Consider the following 20,604-nt stretch of genomic DNA (forward strand, 5'->3'; position numbering starts at 1 on the left):
CATATGGCCCAAGCATGTGGGATATGGAATATGACGGAGATCAGAGAGCAGCTCATGGAACACTGTGTATTCATATGGCGTGTCTATGGCAAAAGAGAGTACATCCATGTTTCCTATCCTCACACTGTTCTGTCTGCTGCAAGTATGCTAGTGATGCGTTGGTCACTCGACTGCAGTCAACAGGGATTGGGGTTACAACTGAAGAGATGGCATGTCAGGTAATCACAAAGGATGTCCAGATGGATCAGAGTGGGAGGAAACCGCCTGTTCCACTCTGGCAGTAGCTGGCCTTTTCTCCCTAGAGAAGCTGAGAGACTGAAGGATGGAATGGGATTGGGCGACTGACGAGGAGGAGTTATCCTGCCAGGCTGGCTCAAGTCGACAGCTATGCCCATGCCATTCTATGGCGGTTCTATGGCGATATCATGCCACGCTGCCCATCGTAGATGTGTGGCCTTGGCTGAACTGATAGAGTGATATACACAGGATGCTTATAGAGATCAAGTCACTGCGCCATGCAAGACCTGGTCGAGGGCCAGCCAGACCTCTTGTACATAGCCCACCATCTCGATAGACATGCGCGGGCACCCAACAAAACACCTTAGTTCGTGTTGGCTCGGGGAGGCGGCTGCTATGTTCCAAGTTCCCAGGCATGAAGAGGCAGAGGCGGGGCAGACAGAGGGACTTCGTGGGTGGTTAATGCACGAAGATGGCCTAAAGGCGGTCAGCAAGATGACCAGAGGCCGACGGTGGTGTCAAAGGCCAAAAGCTGTAGCCCTGTAGATACGTCGGGAACTTGTTATGTGTGTGTTTTATGACTAGACAGTCCGTGGCCCGCGCCATGGTATGGCCAGCAAAGCGTATGTATGTATGGACATGCAGATTACACATCACCACCCACGACCGGCGACACGGCAAAGTGGTCTCTGGTCCCGCCCCGCCCCCTGAACAATATGACAAGACTGACTATATATCACAGTGCAGGCTGGGGAGCTCGTTGTCATGCTGAGCCGAGCTGTGTTGTGTTTTGCTCTGTGGGAGTGTTCTGGCTCTGTGCGTAGACAGCGCTTTGTTGTTGTTTGCCATCACAACAGGGTAGCATGATACTTCAGTCCCTGTAGCCCAGCGGCATTTACAGCGCCCACAGCCCTAGAATACAGCACGTCTCTAGCACCCCGCCGCTGAAACCGGGCCCTGGGCACCCGGACCGGACCCACTGGACAGCCAATTTCGCGGCCCATCCCCTGATAATTTCCAGAGCCAGGCCACTTTGGGCGCTGAGCCAAGCAGAAAGCGAGATCCCTCTCTCGTGTCTCGACTCTCGTCCAAATCACCAATCGCCTTCAGCAAAGCTCGCGAGAGAATCGCCATTTCTCTCCCACGGCGCCGCACACACTTTCACAACACCGCCTATCGACAGCCTGTCCATTTTTTTTTGCCTGCACCAGCGCGCCATTCCCGCGCCGCGCTCGTGAGCCTTCTTCGAGACGCCGCCATTCAGCCAACACCGTCGATTTTCCCTCCCTTTTGCCAGCAACTTCGTCTTCTTCCACGCTGCCGAAGCCTAACGGCACGCAGCCACGACACACACCCAAGAAAAAAAGCACACCCGCAAAACCGCGCTGGAACGTGTGGCGCATCGTGAGCCTCGGTCTCTGGTGCATCACGCCATTGAAAACAGTACGTTTTAGTCGGCCGAAGGGTGCCAAACCGCCGAGTTCCATGGCAACCCAGTCCGGCTCTGCCGCTATGCGCAGGACCCAGATGCTGACTAGAAAATTTCTCCGCACAGAATTGGGCGCCAGGCCAAGGACCACTCTGCAGTGTGCAGATAAGACGTGTTTCCGCCCCCTCCTCTTGAGCCAGCCCGGCAAAACAGAGACTAGGCACTACGCCTAGGAAACACACCACAGCAACGCGAGAAAGGAGGGCCTACGGGATCCAGATCACGTCACATAGAGAATGTCTGCGCGGGCGACTCGGTCCCGGATCGCGAGCCCAGCACAGCCACAGACCCAGGGGACGCCGTCCTCTGTCAGGCCAGCGGAAACCATGTCCAAGAGCGCGGCAGCCGCCGATGGGACGCGGTCGTTTCTGCAGCGCTGGCTGGAGCCTGAGATCCAGAACAAGGCCAGTTTTGAGGAGCATGGCCTGATGCGCTGCGGCGTGCTCGAAAACATGTCCGCGCTGGGGACATTGCCCAAGTTGCCGCCCAAGAAGCGGACCCAGCAGAACAGCAAAAGCGCCACGCCGATAGCTACGGGGCCGCGCAACCCGGCGGCTGCTGCTACTAGAGCCGGGGCAACAGGCTCTGCAAAAGACAAGCAGAGCGAGAAGCAGCCAGTCCGCAAAATCATACTACATCCGCCAGCTTCGGCATCAAAGAGCAAGAGAACTATGGAAATCGAGTTTACGGTGGATGGGGATGTGGACAGCGAAGCCGAAATCGCTGCAGGCGTATCCATGACCAGTAGGCCAGGCGGCCGCAAGGGCGCGCTCAAGGACTTTGCGCCTCGCGAAGACGAAAGCGACGATGACTACAGACCAACAGCCAAAAAGTCTCGGCCCAGCGGGACAGCGAGCAGCGCCAGCACTCCCGGGGGTTCTAAGCGGACCGCTGCCTCAGCATCAGGCGCCAGCTTGGGCCATCAGCCGGCGCCAGTGTCAACAGGGACCAAGCCTGGCCTGGAAAAAGACGCATCAGCGACTCCAAGTGTTACAGATTTCACAGTGGCTACCACGACCCCTACAGGCCGCCAGAAACGTGCGGCAGCCTCTGTGGCGACAGCCGCCGTAGCAAAAAGCGCCAGTCTCGAAGCTGCGGCCGAGACGGTCAAGGCACTGGTACACAAGGCCGAAAGCCAGGGCAGACACTCGACTGCGCGCGCCTTGCAGGCGGCCTACAACGAAAACTCGGGCGATGCCGAGTTCCTCAGCATCATTGACAAAATCTACCGCCAGCGGGCGCGGCAGTCAGACTCGTCCATGTGGTCGCAGTACGACCGGCTGATTGCCGATCGGCGGCGCGAGAAACGCGAAAGTTCTTCTGCCCTGGGCGGCAACTATAACATCAGCGACAGCGAGGAGGACTACGGGGCCGAGGCTATGGCTGCTGCGGCTGTAGGCGGACATTTTGCCCTCGAGTCCGCGTCCATCTCGGGGCTAGGCGGTGGTGCCCACGCAAAGACTTTGCGCAAGGGGAGGGCTGGTGCGGCACGTGATGGGGGCAGGTCAGGGTCAGGGTCTGCTGCGCCAGACCACGGCTTGTTGGGCTTAGATCAGGAGCAATCTCAATCTGGCTGGGGCCCTGAAAGCACTGCAACGAACGCTAGAACGGGCGGCCGCATTAGCAGTCCTGGTTCTAGGGGCACTGTAGCATCGACGGCTAGCAGCAAGCGGAAAAAACCAACTGCGCCCCGAGCTAACTCGCAGAAGTCTGCCATGGCCCACGCATCCGACCGCCTCGCGTCGAACGGCGACGACAGCGACGACGGCTCTCGGCGGCTGGCGCACTCCCAGGCGACGCCTTTTACACGCGTTATTAAGCTCAAGTCGCGCGTGCCACCGTCCACCACCACCCAGTCGTCGCCGGCCGCGGCCAGCGTGAAGAAGGAAATCCCCGACAGCGCCGACGAGGCCGACGACGGCTTGGCGCCCTCGTCGCCCTGTCCTGCATCGCGCCCCGTGGCAGCCAGCAGGCCACCGGCGTCCCGCTCGGCCAGCGTCTCTACCGCCGCGCCCGCACCCACGAGTGCGGCTGCCAGCACCGGCATTCTCTCGCGGCCGCGGTCAATGTCGCTCTCCAGCGACTCATCGCTCTCATCGCTGTCGTCGGTCAACGAGGACCTGCTGCTTTCAGGCGACGAAATTGACGTACCGTCACCGCCGCATGCTAGGCCTGGCCGTGGCCCTGGGAAGAAGTCGCGGCACCAGCCAATGGCGGCCCAGAACGCCAAGCTGACCAATCACAGAGCGAACAACAGGGCCAACAAGGGCAGCAAAGCCAGCAAAGGCAGGGCCACGTCCAACATCAAGCTCAGCACTGGCTTTGGCGCTGGTGCTGCCAGTCCCAACTCGCATGTGCCCGGCCATTCAGGCGGCTCTTGTGCTTCTTCTCAGCCCACCACAATCTCGGATTTCTTCCGTCGCACCGCCCAGCTGCATCAGGAGTACAAGGCCAAAGTCGGCGGTTCGTCGCAAATCCCCTCTGCGTCGCATCTTTCCCCTGCCACCACTTCTCCTTCAGATCAGAACTGTACCGCCACCATCGACGAGGCCGAACAAGCAAAGTTCGAATCCGTCGCCGACCTGCGCCGTGCCTGCTCCGAGTCTACGGCCGCCTTAACGCCCACCACCGATAGCGCTGTGCGCGAGGCCACGTCACAGGCCTCTACAGCCAGCGGCTTTCGTCTGCGTCCCCTGCCACGGCCGGGCCAGTCGCCGACGCCCCCTGCAGACCCTCCCGCTGAGCCTGCCGACGACTCCATGGCCAAGAAGCCCAAGGCCGGCGCGGCTTTGGCCTCCGCATCGTCTACATCTTCTTCGTCTCTGTCGGCTTCATCGTCGCTTGTTGCCGCGGGCACACGAGCCACTCGCTCTTCGCTCAAGCGGCCTCATGACGGCGACGATATTGCTCTGGACGCCTCGCCGCCCCGCGCTGCAACACACACGCCATCTCGCGCCGTAACGCCATCGCTCCCACCTTCAAAAAAACAGCGGACTGGGCCCCGCGTCAAGCTCTCGTGAGTTTCTATCCTTGTTCTGCCTGCCTCTTCCTGTTCTGCAAACTAATCCCTTCTCCAACACAGCCCAAAGAAAGGTGGCGCCACATCGGCAGGTGTCTCTCGGCCTTTCTCACGCTCAGGCGCAGAAGGCGCACCAGCTCAGGTAAGCCGCATAGCTCGTTGCTGTATTTGTCGGGCTCTTTGCTTTGTTTCACGCGACTCTGTATGTGCCCTTCTTCTAACGCTCCTGACTAGGACAACGACGATTTTTGCTCTGCATGTGGCGCGAGCGGAGAGCTTCTCTGCTGCGACAACTGCGTCAAAGCTTTCCATTTTGGCTGCATTGATGTCGAGTCAAACAAGCTCCCTGACCAGTGGTTCTGCTGGGAATGCCGCGTTACCCGAGTTCCGTCGACGCTGCAACTATCGCCAGTCCGCGGCTGCTTCGCTGCTCTTGAGGTTGTTCTTGAGCGCAGTAACCCTAGCGCTTTTCGACTACCACGCCACATTGAAAATTTCTTTGAAGGCGTCAAGGCAGCGGCCGATGGCACATATGAAGATGTTGCGCCTGCAACAAAGAAGTACGTATCCCTCCTCTAAACTCACAAAACTGCCATGTGCTAACTGACAGCTCCTGTTTAGGCGAGATCGGAAGACAGAAGAGCTGATCGACTGGTACAAGCTACGAGATGGCGATTCACCAGTACTTTGCAAAGCCTGCCACAAATCAGCTGATAATATCCGGCCAATCATCCCATGCAGCAAATGTGGTCTACATTGGCACTTGGACTGTCTGGATGAGCCCCTCACTGTTCCGCCCGTCTTGAAGACTTGGAACTGTCCTCTCCACGTCGACCCTGATGCTCTGGCCATGCTCATCTCTGGCCCAGCCCACCGCTACCGCCGCATCAGAGACTCCTCAGTCGTCACCCCCATGTTTTCCCGAGGCAACCGCAACAACGGCGTTGTCGAGATTGAAGATGATCTCGACAGCCTCCGCAATGAATACAAACACAACCTGGAGTTTTCGCAAAACGCTGGCTGGGCGGATCCTCAGTCTTTTGGCCGCACATACCGCCTAAAAGCCAGCGCCGTTGTCAAAGACTTTATTGAATCGTAAGTGCTGTGTGCGCCCTGCTTCGTTCCCGAGCCTGAAGCTAACAAGAAAATCTCCAGTGTGTCCATTTCAAAACGTCCTGGGACCCTCTCTGAAAAGCAGCTCAAAGCAATGTCGCTCGAGAGGAAAAAGGCAGACCAGGCAAAGCTCTTGTTCCAGAGCTTCTCTGTGTCTGACGCCGAGGCAGCCCTTGTCATTGCGAAGATGGCTCACACTTCTCCGGCCGCCCCGACCCCCAAGCTCTCCAATGTCGTCGCCATCCCCGCCTCTCCTGCGCCCACCAACGCGTCCAAAACCGAATCAGAACACCCCCACAACCACAACCCGCCCTCACTCGGCCCGTCCACCGCAGCTTCCACAACCAAAGACGACATTCTCGCCCTCATCACCGGCCAGCCCACGCCGCTGCTGCCCGCTGCCGCCGGCCCGCTCTCCGAGGCTGCCAAGAAACGCCTGCGCGCTGCCATGCTGCATATCCAGCTCGCCCTGGGCGATGACGCACCAACCCCGCCACTCGACCCGTCCAAATCCCTGCCCTCGTCGCCCATCCCGCCCCACCACGTCCACGTCGCCCAGCTCGACTCGGCCCAGCCACATGCAGCCGACGACGCCGTCATGACTGACCTGCCGCCGTCAGAGCCTGGCGCCCAGCCTGACGTCGACGTCGACGTCGACGCCGATCGAGACACTGCTGAGCCGGCTACTGCGTCGCCAGAGGTCCTTGCTCAGTTACGTATGCCGAAGGACGTCCATGCTGCGGCTGCCAGCAGGTCGTCGGGCGTCGTTATTGTCGATGACGAAGCCATGAGTGATGACGTGCCTACCATGCCTGAGATTTAAGCGCAGCGCCGCGTTTCTCTCTTTTTTGTTGTCGTTGTCGCTCTTTTGTGATGCTGCTTTTGCTGTATGCCAGGGCTTCTACTCTCAGCCTTTCCTTCTCCCTCCCTCTTCTTCTTCTCCCCTTTATACTCATCACTACGCACACTTGCCCCCGTAACTCACCTATTCATGTCCTCCTTCTCTCACCCCTATACTCTTTTTTTTTTTATCTCTTTACGTTTGTTCCCCTCCCCCTTTCTACTATATCAACTTTTGTTTTCTCTCGTTTTATTTCTTTTCATTTCCAGCCTGGTCGGGTTTGGCATTCGGTCGCTTTGCTTTTCCTCTCGTGTTCTTTCCTTCTTCTTTTGTTGTTGTTGTTACTGTTGTTGCTCTGCATCATTTTTGTTGCCATCTTATCTCCTTTCTTCCTTTTCTGTAGATTAGGACAGCCGCAGATTTATTACATAGACTGTCTATGAATTAAGTACACAAAACTTAGCTTTTTTCTTTTTCTCTAGCTTCACTGTTGTCCTTGATAAAACCACATGCTCTCTACATCAGAGTTTTCCTATTCAAATACTCCCTACTAATTCTACTGCTACAAAAGTCAATCATAAATGTGACACAGTGGACAGGACAACAATCTCTTCTCGGATATCACATCATAAAAAAACCAAGCAAATGACTTTATATAAGAAACAAAAAAGAAACCTCCAACGTCACACCTCTCAAGATCAAGAAATATACCCAAACATTTATCCAGGTGGCGTCATAGGGGCCTAGGCTATCTAAACACGTTTGTCATCGGCCAAATATGCACAAGTCCCAAGTGACTAGCAACTAACAACTGTGTGGCGGCGGCCTATCTCATAACAAAGGGACACCTTGCTCTGTAAACAAGCTTTTATAAATCACGCCCGGCCATGACGAGAGTTGTCCTGTGCCTGTCCCGGGTTACCCTGGCCATTGCCCTGCGCCATGCCATTGTTGTATCCCATGGGAGGCGGCATTTGGCCCATGTTGCTGTAGCCATACTGAGGACCTCCACCCATGTTGAGGCCAGGAGGGTAGTTAGGGGTCATGCCTGGAGGGTTGTTCGAGTTACCCATACCCGGGCCTTGGGCAGACATGCTACGGAATTGGTCCGCCGGGTAGCCGCCACCGTAGCCGCCAGCATTCATAGGAGGGTAATAGTTGCCCATGGGGCCACCACGAGGAGGACCACCACCTTGATGACCCTGAGGGCCGCCGTGGTAAGGAGGCATGCCCTGCGGGGGCATGGGGTTTTGCTGAGCAAAGGCATTTGCGACGGGACCAAAAGATGGGAAGGGAGTCATGCCTTCACCGCCCTCGGAACGAGCCGGTGTGCTATAACCTCCCTGGGGCTGTGGGGTAGGGTTGTTTGACTTGGAGGGGCCATTGTTGTAGTAAGGCGCGCTACCCGGCTGCTGTCCCTTGGTCTGGGAAGAGCCTGGAGCAGGGGGCATGCCAACAGAGCCCTGGGGCTGTCGTGCAGCAGACTTGGGCCGCTGCTCAACAGGAGTAGTGTCACGGGGAGCATTGGGAGTACCAGTGTTGCGAGTAGAGAGGCCTACCTCGTCCATTAGACGCTTGTAGCCCTGGTTGGGCTGGGCCTTGATAGAAATGAGAACAGACTTGACAGTTTCAATGACCTGAGGGCGCAAATTATCATCAAAAAAGGGAGTCGTCAACACCTTGAAGATAAGGGTAGCACCGCAGGTGTGATCACTTAAAATGCCCTCAAGTGTTTTCTGCTCTGGTGAGAAAAACATGGCCTTAATTATAATGTCCCGGGCCTCGGGTTCGGCCTTCTGGTTAACAACTTTGAGCACGGTCAAGTATGCCACCTTGTGTGTGCATAGAAGGATCAGATGTTCAGCAAGATGGGGGGCCAAAAGGGCCCGACGGTGGGGGAAAGCACACGAGTCCAAGTACCAAGTCAGAAGCAGTGCACCGTTGGCATTGGTGGCCAGCTGAGCACTGTGTAATGCGATAGCAGCCGCCATCATGCACTGACCATCATCACCACAGGCATAAGCCTCAAGACAGGCCCGCATAGCCCTAGCACCATAACGGCCTTGGGCAATTTCCCACATACGACGGAGCATAGCCTCAAAGATGAAGTCGTTGTAAGGAGGACCAAACTTAAGACAGCCCTGAAGAACATAGTTTCCATACTGATCCAGGAATAGAGAGACAGTGTAAGGCCTTAGGTTATCAGCAATCATGGTCATTTGCTTGCGAGTCTTGCAGACATCGATGATCTTCTGTGCCGCCCAGGTTCCGTTCTTGTGAACACCAATTTCTGCCAGGTGGGGAGCAATGCGTTCCAGCATCTTGTCACGGACATCATTCGAGCAAAACTCAAAGAGCTTCTGTACAACAGTGTTACCGAGATAATCGGAAGACAGTTCGGCAACTTCGGGCAACATCTGCAGGGCAGTGTGTTCGATTTCATCTCTGGTCATTGCCTGGTTGTCGATGCGCTTTCTGATGTCACGAAGCTTGGGAGCATCGTACATTCTGCTGTGATTGGACTCGCGGATGGGGGGAATGTCGGGGTGGTACGCATCGTATCCAATAGCCCTGTTCAGGCGGTCCTCGAGACGAGGAGGGTTTTCAATGTCATCCTTGCGGCAACCCTCGGAAAACTTGGCAGCCATAGCCCGAATTTGATCGGCCAATTCGAAGAGGGGGATGACGGGGGGGATAGAAAGCGGCTGAACAGTAGTGGGGGTATCCTCGGCAGTAGGTTGCTCACGAACGGTCGGGTCGGGACTAGGGCTTGGGAATGCACCTTCGTTACTGGGAGTGTTGGACTGCGAAGGGGGCTTGGCATAGTTAATACGGATAGGTCCAGAACCAGGGAAGATTTCCTTGCCGTTCATCTCACGACGAGCGGCAGAGGCAGCCTCATTACTTTCAAAGTTGACGAAACCGCAATTCTTGTGTGTGAGCACACGCACAGAAATTATGGGGCCAAAGTTCTTAAACATTTCCGTCAGAGTTGAAGTAGTGGTAGAAGTAGGGATGTTGCCGAGCCAAAGAGCACAGGTAGGTCCCTCGATCAGGCCTTGCTCTTCAGGATTGACACCACGGCTAGAGGTTCTACCAATAGACATGGCACTCACAGCCTGGGACATGTCCTCGTACTCATTCTCTGAGCCCATTCGCAGGTCAGGAGGGGCCAAGTTCGCGCCAAGGCTTGGGTTAGGATAAGTTCCCAGTAAGCGTGCTCCAGGTGTGTCCAGCACACCAGCCGTTCTAGCACGAGGGCGGGTCAAAAATGGAGCCTGAGAAGCAAGAGCCTGGACGGCCATGTTATGATGAGTGATGGCAGTGTGAGTAGCAATTATGCGCTCTTGCAATTCCTGGGCTTGGCTCTGAAGCATCATGGCTTCATCCATAGCATCTTCCTTGTCATCATATTTATCCTTATTATTGACGGAATATGAACGGAAACGGTTACCACGAATATTATCATCAATATGCTCAAGATAGATTGGGGTAGCAAGCGTAGGCTGTGGAGTCTCAGCCAAGCCAAGATAGTCCAGGGTTCTCATACCCTCACTCTCACTACCATCGGCACGGTAGCCAGAAGGGGAGGGCGAGTTAGGGCCGTTGGATCCAACACTGGCAATACTAGCAAGGGTTGCGCCTCGCTCCCGGGTAGGACCACGAGTCCACCCACTAAAGTTTGAAGGTCCAGTGAAAAGTGGGATGGTTCCAACAGGAAAAGGCATTGCCTGAGGCATTGAGCCAGCACGGAGGCGGCTGAGGACAGCAGAAGCAGAGCCTGAATCCATGTCAAGTGGAGGTGACTTGAACGGCATGGCAGGAGGACGCATCGGACCAGGGGCAGCGTTTAGTGGAGGTAGGCCAGGGATATCCGTCACGCCGCCAGGCGACCACCGAGAAGGCACAGTGCCAGCTCTAGCACGTCTTGTAGTGGGAGGGGCGGCGGCAGCGGTGGGAGGAGCTCCAAAAGCGCCACTAGCTTCGACGACGCCAAAGTCGGGGAAGCCATCGGTCGGAGACTCGGGGATGTTCTCACGAAGAGGGGTCGAATTTCCGCTAGTCGGAGGACCGCCCCAGGGATTGGGCAAACCCGGGCCACCGGCTTCATGGTACTGTAGTTCACGAGCACTATGGCTTTTGTTAGAATTTCTATGAAAACAACCAAACTTTTTATTTTTGGACAACGTACCGCTTAGGCATCAAGCGGCCAGAGTTGGGGTTTAGGCCGATTTCACGATTCGGTGAAGCAGTTCCGGGGCGAGAGGTCGAGCCCAGCTGTCCTGAACCGGGAGTCTGAAGACTGTAGGGAGAGCGAACAGGCGCAGGGTCGTTGGAGGAGGTGCTCGCAGTGGGGGATGACGTACGGTTGGTGGGCGGAGCAAAGCCACCAAGCGTCATTTTGTTGTGTTGAGATGCCATTTTGTTTTGCTGTGTGATGATGAGTAACTAGTAGTTTTAAGCTTGTGGTCGCAGATCACAGGCGAAAAAATAGAAAAGGACACGGTCCGAAGCTCAGCAAGGTGCCGATGAGCTGAGGAAAAACAGGGCACCAGTAAGTTGTCCTGGTGCAACACACAGTGTTAACCAAGGATAGGCGGTAGCTGCTGGTAAACGGCAATGTTTGAGAGAAAATTGGAAAATGAAGGGCCAGGGCCAATCACTGTAAAGGTACAGACAAACAAGCAACTGTGGTTCTCAGAAGCTCAAGCACCCTATTTTTCAGTCTTTCTTCTCTGGCGTAGATGCTGCGATGGCAGCGGAAGAGGCAGACCGAAGATTAAATACTAAGTCGTAAGGTCTAGGGCTTAAAAGTTATTACGCTAGCCAAGGCGTCGGGGATGGCTGCGTAGTGTGATGTGCAGGTCGATAGGTGCAGAATGATGACTGTGGTCTACTTCGAGTGTAATATCGAAAGGCCAGCTATCTTGTCGTCGGGACTGTGGGAGGGCGTGGGCTCAAGATGCAGCATCAAGCTTCAATTGAAAAATGGGTGGGCCGAAAGGCCAAATAACAGTTGGGGTGGAGAGAGGGGGGGATAGAGATAGTGGATGAAATTGGTATATAGTATCGCAAGCGGTGAGGGACGGCGGGGAGCACCGGGGGTGGTGTCTGGGATGACGTCGGCTCGAGGCAGAGGAGAAGGAGAAGGAGGAGAATCGTTTGAGGAGTGTTTTGGGGGGGGGGGTTGAGCAAGGCCAGAAATGCCGACAGGCGAGCAGGTAAATAGAAACAAGGACGGAAGCGATGATTGATGGTCAAAGCAGAAGCAAACGCACGAAGCGGACAAGGCGTAGGGAGCGAGTCGTGGTTTTCCTTGCTTGCTAGTGTGAGCAATTGGCCAGGCTCGATCTCGATCTCGATCAACGATCAACGGACGGCAATCGGAATGGAATGCAAGCAGCAGAAGAAAGAGAAAAAAAAGATTGGAGAGAAATGAAATGAGGGCTGTGCCGGAAAAGATGACGCAAAACAAGCCGAGAAAATGTGGGCTATCGATGAAGGCAAATCGGAAGAGAGCGAGAGCTAGACTCAGTATATGGGAGACATTAGCAATCGCCGGAAAGAGACTACCTGGAGCAGCAGAAGAAGGCGGACGAAAAAAAAGAACACATAGACAGCACACGGGGCTGGAGTCTGTGTGGTGGTGATGATGTGATGATGTGATGATGGGGATGGGGGAAGATTTGATTGAACGCACGCACAGGCAGAGGAGGAAGAAGAAAGGAAAAGAGAAGTGGAGTGGAGCGGAGGACAAAGCAAAAAAGCGCAAAGGACAGAAGCTAGATTGAAGTTGGGAAAGAGGCAAGAATAGAAGGAAAGAGAAGGTCTCACTTACGCAATTGCCTTTCCGTGTGGTACTGGTACTGGTACTGATACTGATACTGGTAGTTACTGCGTGGTGTGTAGTTAATCCAATTGGAGAAGAGCCAAATCCGCGAGGCTAGCCCAAACCAAACCAAGGACGCTCCAACTCAAGCTTTGCTTTGCTTCAGCCGTGTCGAATCGCCAGTTCTAGCTCCACGTGCAGCCAATGCAACGGCCGGGCTTTGCAATAAATCGGAATAATCAAAGCAGCAAAAGAAAAGAAAAAAACTAGGATGAAGATGCGTGTCAAGCCTCGCAGAAGCAGAAAAGCCTGTACATGCCAGAGTCCGGCGGAGAGGGGAATATCAGCAATCGAACGAGGAGAAGAGGGGGACGGGCAAGAGTAAAGCAGCAGAGGACAGGAGCAGCAGCAGAGGACAGGAGCAGCAACATCGGGAGCAGCAGCAGCAATAGTAGCAGCAACAGCAAACGTGGTAGGTCCCAAACTGTCCAGACACAAGCTCGTTCCTTCCTTTTCCTGGCTTGTCGTCGTGGCTTTTCCGTTTCGCTCCTTCCTTGGTTTGTTCTCTCTCTTTCCCTCCCTCTCTCCCTGCTTTTTATGGGGAAGCCAACAAGTAGGGACCCACTTGTGCAAGAAACAATAAATACAAAATAACCAACCAGTTTAACTAGTTAACTACATACAACAACCACATAGTTGCAAGGAGAATGCCGCCAAATGGTGAGTTGACTGTCTATATTGGGACTAACTGTATGTATGTACCTACATACATATTGTACTGTCTCTTCGGCGTATCAAAACCCATCCAAGGTGATTGATGACCAACTCGCTTGTCAAAGACAAAGGGTCCAAGTCTCGATCTTCTCCGTTCCTCGGCAGTTGCCTCCAGAACCTGACCTGCCTGATCTAATCATCGCCTCCTTCTGGCTAGGTGAGGGTTGCGCTGGTCCGATCTTAGGGTACAGCCATGTCTGACAACTCTGGCACTTCACTTGGCTTCACTTCATTTCCCATTTGGCCGGAGACAATCGGGAGGTGTGCATCTGGACAGTGCACATTGCCTTCTCCGATCATATGAGCACGGCAAAAAAAGACCAAAAGATTTGTCGGAGCTGCCCGTGCGTGAGCGGGTACAAGACTCACTGAAGCTTGTGCTCGCGCTTGATCATCTGATGCTGGCAAACATGAACAAAAAGAAAGATTCGATAACCAACCAACTAGGCAAACGTCACAAGACAAAGACAAAACTACAACACCGGGATTTCCCACGTGGCCACCCACTGTAGTACTGGCCCAGTCCAGCGCTTTGTAGGTTGACCAAGGGAGACCAGACGGGACCCCATGATTTCTACAAGCCATGGTCGTGCGGAAGAGTAAAATATCTTAGTGGCTACAGTTCCTGTAAAGCCTTTCCATGTGCAAGTGGCGGGCGGTGGGTACATGTCTAGGGGTTGATGAAAATATAGTCCAGTCCAGCCCAAGCAGCGCCGCTCTGTTTTCTCCTAGTTGCAAATCCACTTTGAAACACACTCCTGTGAAGAGAGAGAGGAGGAGTCTTGGACAAGACCATGCAGGCTGAAGGGTGATAGGTTACCGCTAGCACTAAAATAAGCCTCATGTTTCAACATGAAGAGGCGGGAACAGCGAATCATGCTGTGTAGAATAAATGTGACGGGACGTACGAAAGCGACAAAACGCCCTGGGAAACGATTCTGGAGAGAAACGTAGGACTTACTGACACAACCACGCAAAGAGACTCTGATAGACGCTTAGTTATAGATTAGGTTGGCCAGACCGAGGCCAGTCACATGCAACACGGGATTATTATATAGTAAACTAAGCACAGATGCAAAACATGAAAAGAGTACAGGACAAAAGCTGATCTACCTACATGCAACAAAAGATCAACAAAAGCATATATTTTCCCACAGCACCAAGTGGCAAGGCTAGCAATACAAGATGAAAGAAACGCCGGTATAAAATGCACAAAACAAAGCCAACCAACTCCTTCCATTCCAATACTTCATGAGATCCTGTGCCGCCGTTATGATGTCGAAATGGGATGAAAGATGACGCGAAGGCAAGAGAAGGTAAAAAAAAAAGAGGGAGAGCAAGTAAACATGTGGATGCGCGGAGGCGCAAAGGCGCGGGGAAACAAGCGCAGAAATGGGATGGGTGTTCTGAGGGCTAGGCTGTCCCGTAGCTGGACACCACAATGGAGCGGCATCTCCCGAACAAGCTTGATGCTGGCCGGAGAAGTCTTGACATGGAAATGCATACCGGCTGTCCTTGGGAGAAGTATGGTCGAAAGGACGGCACAACTCGTCAACTCTACCATGTACATACATATGTACGGTTTGGTATAGCAAGGCCGATGCAGCCTAGACAGGGGCACAAGACAAAGATAAGGTGGGGAGTGGGGGCGGAAAGGCGATTCATGAGCGCGTTATTCTCCTCAGATAGCTTTCTTTTTACGGCCGCGACCCTTTTTCTTGGGCTCTGGGTTCTCGTCTTCGGTTTCTGAACTATCTTGCTTGGGCGCGCGTCCGACGCGAGAAGGCTTCTCTTCGGTATCGACCTTGGCACTAATGTCGCGGAGAAAATCCCACTGATCATCGTTCTCTATCACTTGCTTCATCATGGCAGTGGTGATTCGCTTTTGACCCCGTTCCCGTGCTATGTCGGCGCTTTTTGAGACCAAGGCAACCATAAAGAGTTCTAGGGCTTTCCCGACTGCGATGGGGGCTTGCTGGGCAACCTTTCCAACTTCCTCGTCGGCCTGCATAATGCGCTTGATACGAGCGGTGGGAAACTTTGTCTTGACTGGAGAGGGCTCGATGGGGATATCGTGGAGAGGCTCCGGGAGAGTGAGAATCTCTTCTTCGGTATCATCGTCGTTTTTGAATGCAGCGGCAGCAGCAGCGGCAGCGGCGCGGCGAGGTGGCATCTCAAGAGGAGCGGCCGACTTTGGCGAGAGCTCCTCGGTTTTTATTGGTGGCGCAGCGTTCTGCCGTGGGACGTGGGTGGTAGCCGGGTAGTCTTCGAGTTTGGGCTGGGCCTGGGATAACGGGTCGAAAGGCTGCTGCGGCTGCGGCTGCTGGGTATACGACGACTGTAGTTGCGGATCGTAGTTTGAGGGTGGTGGCGGCTGGTGGTGGAAATGAAGCTGGGGTTGGTGATGGCCGGACCCGGGACGCTGCTGGTACGGCTGTGATTGAAGCGGCGGTTGGGGCGGTAATTGCGAGTGTGGTTGCGACTGCAACTGTGACTGCGACTGTGAGCGAGAATGGGAGTTCGGGCGGGGGCGAGACAGCGCCGGAGGTTGGGATTGGGACTGAGGGTGGGAGAACGAATGCGAGTAAGAGTGGGAGTGAGAATTCGAGTGAGAACTGGAATTTAAGTGGGTGCCTTGGTTTGCGAGATGTTGAGGTGGTCCGTGGCTGTATATAGGAGAAACGGGTGCAGCGGACGATGGAGATGCGTAAGACGCGGTTGTAGAATTTTGTGGAATTGCAAAGTTTGAAGTGTAAGGCGGGTTTTGTGAAGGATAGGGAGCAGTAGGGCCAGAGCCAACTGTAGAGCGTGAGCTGCTGGGCTGATGGGTGGGTGGGAAGGCTGGTGCTTGGTGGGGCTGGTTTGTGCTGGGCTGGGAGTACAGGGGCATGGATGAAGAATGATAGCGCGTCTGTGTCGGTGGCTCAGGAGCTGGGCCCGGGCCTGGGCCTGGTTCAGACTGCTGGATTTCAGGAGGGTAATATTTGTGCGGTAGCGGCCGGTGATGCTGGAGATGCTGCGGGTGTGGATGTTGATACTGTTGATGCTGGTGTTGCTGTTGATTCTGCAGTGGCTGCGCGTAGGCCGTCATCTGCGGCTGTGGGTATGACTGCGGCGGGTGCTGGCCGGCGGCGGCAGGATACTGATAGTGAGACTGTTGTTGCTGCTGCTGTGGCTGCTTGTGATGCTGGGTCCGTGGATACGGATGGTACCTGTAGCCATCGTCGGCTCCCAGAGGTGCATTTCCCAAAGCCTCACCACCACGATGATAGTGTGACAAGTCCGGCGATTGTAACGCATGCGAGTCGCGGCCGGGATTCGCCATCCTGTGCAGAATAGTTTATGGAGCGGCTAAACAAGGTTTCACAGCTATAGGCTAGCAATAAGATTGGGGGGGGGGGGGTTGCCTGTGCGTGCGTTTTTGCTTTGTACAAGTAAAGAATCGTAGATGATTAACCAACCAAATGCTAGTCTGTTATAGGCACGGGTACAGGTGGCGGTGGTGGCCTGAATAGCAGACAACGAGAATTTACGCCTAGAAATAAGGTATGCCCACACTCTGTATGTGTGTGGTTGCGTGGGGAGCGCAACGAAAAGGGAGGCGAGAACAAGAGAAAATGAGACAAGAAGTCGAGCCCAGTAAACATGCGTTCGTTAGTGCTGTCTGGCCTTCTTGGGGAGCAACGGAAATAATATCTGGTATTGTTGTGGCGGTAGCGGGGCGCGGAGGTGGGTGAATATAACGCTGGAACAAGGACGACACACGAGCCCGAAAAAAAATTAGCATCTAGAATACAACGGAAAAAAAAAAAAAAAAAAAAGGGAATTCTAGTCGTCTTTTATGGACACGCAGATTCAATAACGCGGCAGCCACGCTGTCAGAAAATAGAAGGGAGCCAGAGACAAGAGAAAGACTTGGCCAGGGTCGATGAGTCCAGGGTTCAGGGTTCAGGGCTCCGGCTGTTTGTGCTTTGTGCAAGAAGGAGAAAAAAGAAGTTCACTGGGAAAATGGTCTTTTTTTTGTGGGGGTTCAGCGGGACCACGATTGTTTTGCACAGAAGGTCTGCAGATTTTTTTTTCAGCTTTACTCAACAACAAACAAGCATAAAACCATGCCGTGACTTCACAAGTACGACGCCATGGCTCACGCATCGGAATAGCTGGGGAGCAAAAAAGCCACCGTCTACTGCTCGTTTTGCCATGCTGACTGACAGAAAAGCCCAAGCCAAATAGCGCGTATCCGTGTCAAAGACGGAATCCATTGCTACCACCAATTCCTTCCTGCAACGTCCTTCTTGATCTTCGCCAGAGCCTAACCACAAACAGATGCCGCCAGCAAGCAATGTGGGACAAGCCATTTTCTGCATCGTCATTCTACCCTCTTTTCTCGCCACAATAGAACCTCGAGAAAAAAAAAGAGAAAAAACAAAGACACCCGGATACGCGCATTGCTCAAAGGGCAGCAAAAAAAAAGCTCCAACTTTCAGTGCGTGCTCCATTCCATGCCTGCCTGCCAGGGCATACAAAACCGCAGCTCGTCTCGTCACGTCACGTCACGCGTCGCCAAACTGCCTCTGATTTTCGAGGGCGTCCATGTCGCACAATGTAATGTGTCCAGTCCAAGAGTCAACCCTTCGCCCAAGTTGGCTGCTGCGCTTCCCTTGAACATGCTCCTGAAGCAACCAGAATCAACAGCATCGCAAAATGGCCCCTTTTGTCTGGTTTTTTATTGATATTTCGACAGCTTGCGTCTCATGGTGTCTCGACGCGTCTCTGCCTTCTACTTTGCCCGTTCCCGAGCTAACATAAACACGCACGCAGGCTGGTCATGGCTAGCCCGGGAAACTCCCTGGTATTCTGCCTATCAATAATGTCTAATAAATATTTCTAACCAATACAATTGAATCCGGAAGAAGCTTGCGGGTGATGATAAAGAGCACCTCTGAGAGTGAATGGCTGGGTCTCGGAGAACCCGTCCCCTTCCGGCTCAGGGTTCACCGACTCCGTACGCTACACATCGTTGATGGTTTACTTGATCTTATCTGACGCGAGCGTTCTTTTCTTCTGCCTCGGTATTAGTATCCTTTCTCTTCGTATCACCAGAGCTTTCCCCCTCCTCTGCACCCTTATTCTTTTCTCTCCTCAAGGAAAATCGTTTTCTGCCGTGGTGGTGGTGATTATGGTGGGCACGGTCGTCTGAATCCTTCTTGTTTGTCTTGTCATCGGGTGTGTCCTTTGGTGTCTCATGTAGACACGTTCCGTCGTTGGACGCTGAAGCTGATCTCTTTCTATCGAGAAGCGAAGATTTCTGATGACCATGGCTTGCGGGTGCTGCATGTCTGTCTGGCAAAGCTGCTGGTAGAGACGGGCATTCCAAGCCCCATAGACCTTTCTTGGTCTTCTTGTGCGTAGAGCTTTTTATTTTAGGAACCATGCATCGCTGCATTTCATCCACAATCAACTCCATATCGTCGAGACGGCTATTGTTCGCTCTAATGAAGAACGATGCAGCAGGCCAGACATGAATGCCTGCAGATCTCTTGATGGTTGTCACTTGAGATCCCCTCGTACGAAGAATGGTAACCCACTCCAAAATGTCATCCGCCAAAACCTCCTCTTCGCCGAACCAAACAATGTATCCGTTTTTAGGCCGGACAGACGAGACTCCAGCAGCTGTTAGTGACGGGCCGAGGGATTTGCTGTCGATTTTCTTGCATGACGTTGATATACTTGGTGCGTATAATTCAGCATACTTTCTCAATATCTTGGGCGTAATGTAGTCGCTGGCCGTGGCATTCTGTTTGCCCGAGATTAGTGATAACCATGGCGAAATGAGAATAACCGTTCCCGGTGCCTTGAAATCAAATCCGAGCATGCTCCCAACTGTTTTCTTTCGGTCTGCAAAATTTGAGTTGCTAGTGGATAGCTGGCTAAAGTCACTTGTGAGCTCGTTTGTGCGATAGCTCCGGCTTCCTATCGCAGTCATGAGAGACATTGCCAAGAAGGCACCCGCCGAGTCAGCGGCTATGCATATTTGTGATTCGTCCCCGACGATATCGACAACATGTTGGTAGCCTTGGAGCACCTGGCGAATCTGAACTGGGTGTTGAGACTCAGGCGCCAAGCTGTAATCAATGGCAAAGATGGCGGGGCTCTTGTAACCGGCTTCTTCCAGCTTAGTGAGATAAGCCACGAGCCAGGGTAGATAGAAAGCGGCGGAGCCTTGTGTGAAACCACCTCCTGTAGTTCAAGGTCAATACGGAAGCTATTGAGGTACAAGAGGCTACTTACTTGACATGAGACTTACCATGAATGTAATAAAGAACAATCTCGGGGGGCGTGTTGGTTTCCCTCTTAACCCATATTCCAGTAAATTTTTGCTATGGATACGAATGTTTAGTCAATAGCCTGAAATTATCCCATCATTTCAAGCGGGATATACACACAATGACGTCATAGAAAACAGGGACCGTCACTCGAAGATCACGGGTTGTTGGCGACCGCCACTTTTGCCAAAGCCAGTACGAGATGGCTACATTGTTGCTGAGGAAAACGCGGGATACGTCGAGTGGGAGATTCTCAATTCCCCACCGCATACAGCGAACTGCAGCTACATCAGGAATCGAAGCCGTCTGGGCAAAGACATCATGGTAGACTGCCACTAAAATGTCATCGGGGTGTCTCCGGGAGCGCCGGACTGAGGAGCGTTTGGTCGGGCCCCGGATGAAGCTTAAAGGCAGGCCGAAGACTGCAGGATGGTAGGGGTTGTTAGCACGGGAACAAGTGTAGGGAAATTAGGAGTGAGCATCCGCGGTTCCCGACAACAAGTGTGTGCTGGATGCCAGAAGGTGGGGGTCAATAACTCACGCAAGAAAGGAAGAGCTTGAACTGCGTGTTGAACAGAGCGCCAAAATCCAACCTGATAAACAAGCTGCTGTAGCAGAATTATCACATACACGATGCAGTCTGCCACGGACACAAGGCCAGAAAGAACTAACTCGGCTAGATTGAGGGTGTCGAGCTGGCTGGAATCACCCGACATGGCACCGGAGGTGTTTATTGCTCAGTTCTTAGGGTTCAAGATTGGCCTAATTGGCTGTAGACGGGAGAAAAGAGAGGAGAGAACGAAGGACAGAGTTTGGACGTGCAAGGCCCAAGGCAAACAGAGGATCTTGATGCGGATGGAAGACGAAGAAAATGCGTTCAAGCTCCAGCGGTGCAGCCTTGCTTTGTTTTGGCGGCCATCGGGGCTGTTGCGGCAAGAGCAGAAGGGTACGTACTTGGACAATTTTTCCAATTTT

The 20,604-nt window shown here is 53.7% G+C and overlaps 4 protein-coding genes across 4 annotated transcripts; 1 reads left to right on the forward strand and 3 right to left on the reverse strand.

Moving 5' to 3' along the window:
• Positions 1 to 1,962: 1,962 nt before the first annotated feature.
• Positions 1,963 to 6,681, forward strand: BROUX77_000635 (uncharacterized protein; the record flags this gene model as incomplete). The annotated part of the gene is made up of 5 exons (XM_073751320.1): positions 1,963 to 4,742; positions 4,809 to 4,887; positions 4,980 to 5,305; positions 5,367 to 5,840; positions 5,901 to 6,681. 5 exons carry the CDS (start codon positions 1,963 to 1,965, stop codon positions 6,679 to 6,681), a joined length of 4,440 nt encoding a protein of 1,479 aa, XP_073608872.1.
• Positions 6,682 to 7,574: 893 nt separating this feature from the next.
• Positions 7,575 to 11,100, reverse strand: BROUX77_000636 (uncharacterized protein; the record flags this gene model as incomplete). The annotated part of the gene is made up of 2 exons (XM_073751331.1): positions 7,575 to 10,830; positions 10,892 to 11,100. The coding sequence occupies 2 exons, from the start codon at positions 11,098 to 11,100 to the stop codon at positions 7,575 to 7,577; spliced, it is 3,465 nt and encodes a 1,154-aa protein (XP_073608873.1).
• A 3,884-nt stretch (positions 11,101 to 14,984) lies between these two features.
• On the reverse strand, positions 14,985 to 16,628 carry BROUX77_000637 (uncharacterized protein; the record flags this gene model as incomplete). Its single annotated transcript, XM_073751342.1, has 1 exon — positions 14,985 to 16,628. One exon carries the CDS (start codon positions 16,626 to 16,628, stop codon positions 14,985 to 14,987), a length of 1,644 nt encoding a protein of 547 aa, XP_073608874.1.
• A 1,713-nt stretch (positions 16,629 to 18,341) lies between these two features.
• On the reverse strand, positions 18,342 to 20,345 carry BROUX77_000638 (uncharacterized protein; the record flags this gene model as incomplete). Its single annotated transcript, XM_073751353.1, has 4 exons — positions 18,342 to 19,543; positions 19,611 to 19,683; positions 19,750 to 20,051; positions 20,171 to 20,345. The coding sequence occupies 4 exons, from the start codon at positions 20,343 to 20,345 to the stop codon at positions 18,342 to 18,344; spliced, it is 1,752 nt and encodes a 583-aa protein (XP_073608875.1).
• Positions 20,346 to 20,604: the final 259 nt, after the last annotated feature.

The sequence above is a fragment of the Berkeleyomyces rouxiae genome (assembly GCF_048999995.1).
Source record: "Berkeleyomyces rouxiae strain 22BRR77 chromosome Unknown BrBRR77_ptg000001l, whole genome shotgun sequence".
In the NCBI taxonomy this organism is placed as follows: domain Eukaryota; kingdom Fungi; phylum Ascomycota; class Sordariomycetes; order Microascales; family Ceratocystidaceae; genus Berkeleyomyces; species Berkeleyomyces rouxiae.